The sequence below is a fragment of the Carassius gibelio genome, chromosome A25 (genome assembly GCF_023724105.1).
Source record: "Carassius gibelio isolate Cgi1373 ecotype wild population from Czech Republic chromosome A25, carGib1.2-hapl.c, whole genome shotgun sequence".
NCBI lineage: Eukaryota > Metazoa > Chordata > Actinopteri > Cypriniformes > Cyprinidae > Carassius > Carassius gibelio.
Window position 1 is genome coordinate 835907 of NC_068395.1, and position 6155 is coordinate 842061.

Consider the following 6155-nt stretch of genomic DNA (forward strand, 5'->3'; position numbering starts at 1 on the left):
GTTTGACCTCAGCTGTCTGTTCATCCCATCATCATCTCAAATGTTGCTTCAGCTGAGATTGGAATGCAAACCTCATTTTACCGATGCATGCTCTTTTGGTGTGTGTTTATGTAGAATTAGTGCCTACTGATGTTCAGAGCGAGCTGAAGCACTTATATATGGCCGCCGGAGAGCTGCTCCGACACTTCTGGTCATGTTTCCCCGTCAGCACTCCTTTCCTGGAGGAAAAGGTGAAGAAGTGCAGCTTCAGTTTCTAATATTTCATTAGTGTACTCGGTAGTGTTATTTTGTTCTAATGTGATTTGTGTTTTCTGCTCACCAGGTGATAAAGATGAAATCTAACCTGGAGAAATTCCAGGTGACGAAGCTCCGCCCCTTTCAAGAGAAGATACAACGGCAGTATTTGAGCTCTAATGTAAGGCCACGCCTCTGGCCACGCCCCCTCCATTTACTCTAATGGATTGCACTACATGAATAATTAATGCTCATTAGAAAGACAGCCCAGAATTAATCATTTCATGTTCAATTCAGTGGTTAGATTTTCATTTGTTTACATTTTATTTTTGTGAATTAAAAAATGTAGACATGATTTGAAAATGCTTTAAAAAAGTGTGACACTTCTGATCTTTGCAGTCAAAAAATAACTGGGAAATATGAAAACAAAAATTAATAAAAGTATAATCTACAAATCAGCCACAATGAAGCAGTCTTTCATGCAGTTTAAATAAAAATGCAATACCTGTTAGAAATTATTATAATTATTATCTGAACACCTTTAAAAAAAATATTTGTATGTTTACCACAATTCGTTTTTTTTTTAAATTTGTGTTAAAGATTAAAAGGTGCATAATTTAAATAATATCTAGCATCATAAAATCTCCCCATAAACCAAAATACCAAAGAACCAATATTATTGAAACTAAATATTGTATGTTTATTCTGTTTTGACCGCTGACTGATGAGTTATTACACTTTTAATGAGGGTTTAATAAAAACAGCTTGTACTGTATGATGTTGATTTTTTCCGTCTCTTTGATATTTTGTTCGTATTGCGTGAACGTTTACGAGGGTTTACAAGCGTTGCAAGGTCATGCAATCGAACTATTTTTCATGCATCAGTATTTTGAAGCTCAATACTGTCCTGTGTTTTGTGATTGCGACAGCTAACGGGTCACCTGGAGGAAATGCTTCAGGCGGCGTACAGCAAGTTCCAAGCCTGGCAGACGCGCCGGATGATGAGAAAGACCTGAGGAGACGGAGAGGAAGCCATGAAAGAGAGAAAAGACTGAGTTTAAAGAGAACGGGAGAGAACTGAGACGCTCTCTCCCAGTTTGGACCGACTGGAGCCTGATGGGCGGATGTTCCAGCCAATCAGAGCTGGAAGTGCTAGTGAGCACATCTGCATGGGGGAGGGGCTTAGAGAAGCGAATCTTATTGGTCCATGTGGAGATGGGGGGTGTGCCAGTCACAAATACCTGTAATTATTTTCTTCTCTCTTTACTTTGTTCGTTCAATTCCGTTCCATTTTTTTTTTTTTTCGCCGTTTTTCAGTGGATAATTTAATTTCCTACGATGTGAACAGTGTTGTATTTCTACGATGACCAAACTGGGCTCAATAATATCGGCGGAAACTCAGGAACTTATTATGTTTAAAGCAAAGGACTCTGTTTGAGGGAAACGCTTTCAAGTCAGTGTTAAGAGGACCCTGCAATCCGAGACTTGGGAGCGGATACAGCAATACTGAATAAATCATTTCTGTGTAGTGCATTTACTGATCTCATCCGCACTGCTTTATAACGCGTCTTCTCTAGCTGCACTGAATTGTGGATGTTATTGGAAATAAAGTCAAGATGTAAACCGCTATCATCGTGTGTTACATTAAAAGAGCTTCCTCGAAGTACTCCGTTCCCCAAGTGCACATCCAGCGAGGAATCACTACGTTTGAACATTATCAGTCATTAATGTTTTTTTTGTTTGTTTTTTTTATTAATATCATGCCGTAGATAAAAAAAAAAGTGTGTTTGTGCATTAGACCAGGGTTTTTAGTCTTTTAGATGCAATGGGAGTTATGTTTTTCTTTTTTTCTACTCACTATAGTTATACGTACTACTTTTTAAATATTTGAAAAAGCCAATTACATGTATAATTTTTTTTTTTTTTTTAATAATCACTACTTTTATTGGCTTTAATTATTTTTATTTTAAGCTTTATTTTTAATAATTAACATAAATGTAGAATACCACACATATGGCTTGGTTAATTAAAAAAATAAAGTAAACATTATTAAAATGAATACAAAATAAAAACCAGTAGTAATGATAATAATAATCGAATGGCTATGAATTTATATATTTATATTATGCATTTGCAAAAATATATAAATTATTGGATTATTGTCATTTTATTTTGTATTCATTTGAATCTTAATTTTTTTATCTGTATATTTAGAATTTTATTATGTTCTTAAACATGCTCGAAACAAACTTTTAAACACCGATTTTGGAAAAATGATAGTAATGTTTAATAAGTTTCTGCACCTTTTACAGTAAGACACCAATCAAATCAAATTTGTCCAGTTTTGATGCGTGTTAACTCCTTTGTATTGGTCTCATACAGAATATAGCAGCACTACATTCTATCACATGCTCACCAATGGAAGTAAATGGGTGCCGTCAGAATGAGAGTACAAACAGCTGATTAAAACATCACAATAATCCACAGCACTCCAGTCTATAGGTCAGACAGTCAGAAATGGAGTGCTGTGGATTATTGTGATGTTTTAATCAGCTGTTTGGACTCTCATTCTGACGGCACCCATTCACATCCATTGCTGAGCAAGTGATGCAATGCTACACTTCTCCAAATCTGATGAAGAAACGAACTAATCTACATCTTAGATGGCATGAGGCTGAGTGAAATATCAGCAATTTTTCATTTTTGGGGTGAATAATTGCATTTATGTTCCAGACATAAATTTTTCCTCAAATCGTTTTTGTAAAGAAAAGGTGTACTGATACTTTACTTGGAACATAATAAGATAAAAAAAAAAACTTAGAAATTTCAAGGACGCACCCAAGCCATATCTATACATCATATTACACCCAAAACCCTTAAAGAACAACTTAGCAACCAATTGTTCTTACCGGGCACACAGATATTAATGTACACAAACCCACTCATACTTTAGTTTTGAAGCAAGAGCAAAATGTTATATATTTTACAAAATCGGCTCGAATTAATTTAAATATTAAATAACATTTTAAAATTGACTGATCCATCCCAATTGATCCCAATTTGTAAAAAAATGTCTTAATTGATATTTTCATATATTGATGAATGAATGATTATGAGCTGTTATTTGTTGCGTGTACAGAACCTGTAGCTCCGCCCCTTTCTGTCTCCTACATTGTTGCGTCACTGTCCTAGGGGGCGTGGCTTTGATAGCGCTCTTCCCCGCCTGCCTGATTAAAGTGCACTCGGTCTGATTCATGTGCATTTAAAATGATTTACTAAATTTATATATATATATATATATATACAGTGGTGGACAGTAACGGAGTAGCTTTACTTCGTTACTGTACTTAAGTACATTTTTCAAGTATCTGAACTTTACTGGAGTAGTTTTATGGATTAACTTTTACTTTTACTTCACTACATTCCAAAGCATAAGATCGTACTTTTAACTTCACTACATTTCATAAAACATATCGTTACTCCCTATATCATGGCTCCGACACGCAGAAGCGGTGTCTGATTCATCATGAAGGAACTGAGTCTTTTCAAAATAAACTTTTAAATCGGATCGCGAATCGCACCAAACGATTCGTTTACGAATTAGAATGATCCGATTGCAGCTGTTCTGGAGTCGACCACTCACTGATTCAAATGAACCGTTTAGTGCGAGTCTACAGAACTAAGAACCGGGAGATCTTGTGAGCGCGTGCGTATGATGTTGCTAAAAGTAAGTTATTAATGTCGAAATTTAGGATTAATTATTGTAACTGAAAATCAGATTTTTTATTATTTATTTTATATATTTTATTTTGATACTTTAGAATTATTACTGAAATACAACCTTTTTTTGTTTCAAACAGTTAATTGAACAATAACAAATGAAGTACCTGAAGCTGACAAGTAAATGTATAATAATTAGCAAGGATGATTAATTTAGCGCTGTAAACGCGCGTGTGAGGGGCGGAGACGCGCCGCGGAGCATCAGACGCGCGTGAGGACCAAACACAGCAGAGTGGTAGGAAACTTCACTCCTCTTATTATTTCTCTTTTACTATAGCGATTTATTCTTAGATACGTGACCTGAGTCTTTCAAAGAGTTGTAGAGTTAGAGTTATTATAGAAATATAATTATTTTTTACATTCTTTGGTCGAAGTTTTCAGATCGGCACTTCGGAGCATGTTCGCGACTCCGTTGATTCAGATCGGCACTTCGGAGCCTGTTCGCGACTCGGTTGATTCAGATCAGGACTTCGGAGCCTGTTGGCGACTCGGTTGATTCAGATCGGCACTTCGAAGCCTGTTCGCGACTCGGTTGATTCAGGTCGGCACTTCGGAGCCTGTTGGCGACTCGGTTGATTCAGATCGGCACTTCGGAGCATGTTCGCGACTCCGTTGATTCAGATCGGCACTTCGGAGCCTGTTGGCGACTCGGTTGATTCAGATCGGCACTTCGGAGCATGTTCGCGACTCCGTTGATTCAGATCGGCACTTCGAAGCCTGTTCGCGACTCGGTTGATTCAGATCAGGACTTCGGAGCCTGTTGGCGACTCGGTTGATTCAGATCGGCACTTCGAAGCCTGTTCGCGACTCGGTTGATTCAGGTCGGCACTTCGGAGCCTGTTGGCGACTCGGTTGATTCAGATCGGCACTTCGGAGCATGTTCGCGACTCCGTTGATTCAGATCGGCACTTCGGAGCCTGTTGGCGACTCGGTTGATTCAGATCGGCACTTCGAAACCTGTTCGCGACTCGGTTGATTCAGGTCGGCACTTCGGAGCATGTTCGCGACTCCGTTGATTCAGATCGGCACTTCGGAGCCTGTTGGCGACTCGGTTGATTCAGATCGGCACTTCGGAGCCTGTTCGCGACTCGGTTGATTCAGATCAGGACTTCGGAGCCTTTTCGCGATTAGGTTGATTCAGATCGGCACTTCGGAGCATGTTCGCGACTCGGTTGATTCAGATCGGCACTTCGGAGCCTGTTCGCGACTCGGTTGATTCAGATCGGCACTTCGGAGCATGTTCGCGACTCGGTTGATTCAGATCAGGACTTCGGAGCCTGTTCGCGATTAGGTTGATTCAGATCGGCACTTCGGAGCATGTTCGCGACTCGGTTGATTCAGATCGGCACTTCGGAGCCTGTTGGCGACTCGGTTGATTCAGATCGGCACTTCGGCGCATGTTCGCGGCTCGGTTGATTCAGATCGGCACTTCGGAGCCTGTTCGCGACTCGGTTGATTCAGATCGGCACTTCGGAGCCTGTTGGCGACTCGGTTGATTCAGATCGGCACTTCGGCGCATGTTCGCGACTCGGTTGATTCAGATCGGCACTTCGGAGCCTGTTCGCGACTCGGTTGATTCAGATCGGCACTTCGGAGTATGTTTGAGATTTTTTTTTTAATTCAGATCTCGAAGCAGGAAGTGTTTGTCAAACAGTTAATCGGTGGTAAATGAATATTTGGACTTGAGGCTTTTTTTAGACGAGTAACGTTAGACAGACATGAATGTTTATTCAGAACCGTAGGCTACTGAAAATAAGTAAATATTGTAGCTAATGCTAAATGTCTAGCAGGCATGCTGGTGCTAACTTGAGGTAATTTTTATAAATAATGTCCAAATATTTTTATTCAACGACCTATATATATATATATATATATATATATATATAGATAGATAGATAGATAGATAGATATATATATATATATATATATAAATAGATAGATAGATATAGATAGATATATAGATTACATCTGGGGAGAAAAGAAAGGATGTGATGTTCAGAACATGGTAACTAGTAATTATCAAAGAGGTGAAGAGATGCACCCCGTTTGGCCAGTGGTGTTTTTACACCACAGACAAGGTTTGAGAAGGAAAAAATCATTAAGAAAATATAATTATATTTTCCTTAAAATGTTCTTCCTAA

The 6155-nt window shown here is 38.8% G+C and overlaps 1 protein-coding gene across 1 annotated transcript in view; it reads left to right on the plus strand.

Moving 5' to 3' along the window:
* Positions 1-1861, plus strand: part of LOC127947461 (general transcription factor IIH subunit 1) — a 9486-nt gene extending 7625 nt beyond the window's left edge. The window contains exons 13-15 of the mRNA XM_052544599.1: positions 115-230; positions 323-415; positions 1164-1861. Of these exons, the coding sequence (XP_052400559.1) occupies positions 115-230; positions 323-415; positions 1164-1250 (296 nt within the window). The 3' untranslated portion in view covers positions 1251-1861. The remainder of the gene's footprint in view (positions 1-114; positions 231-322; positions 416-1163) is intronic.
* The last annotated feature ends 4294 nt before the right edge of the window (positions 1862-6155 follow it).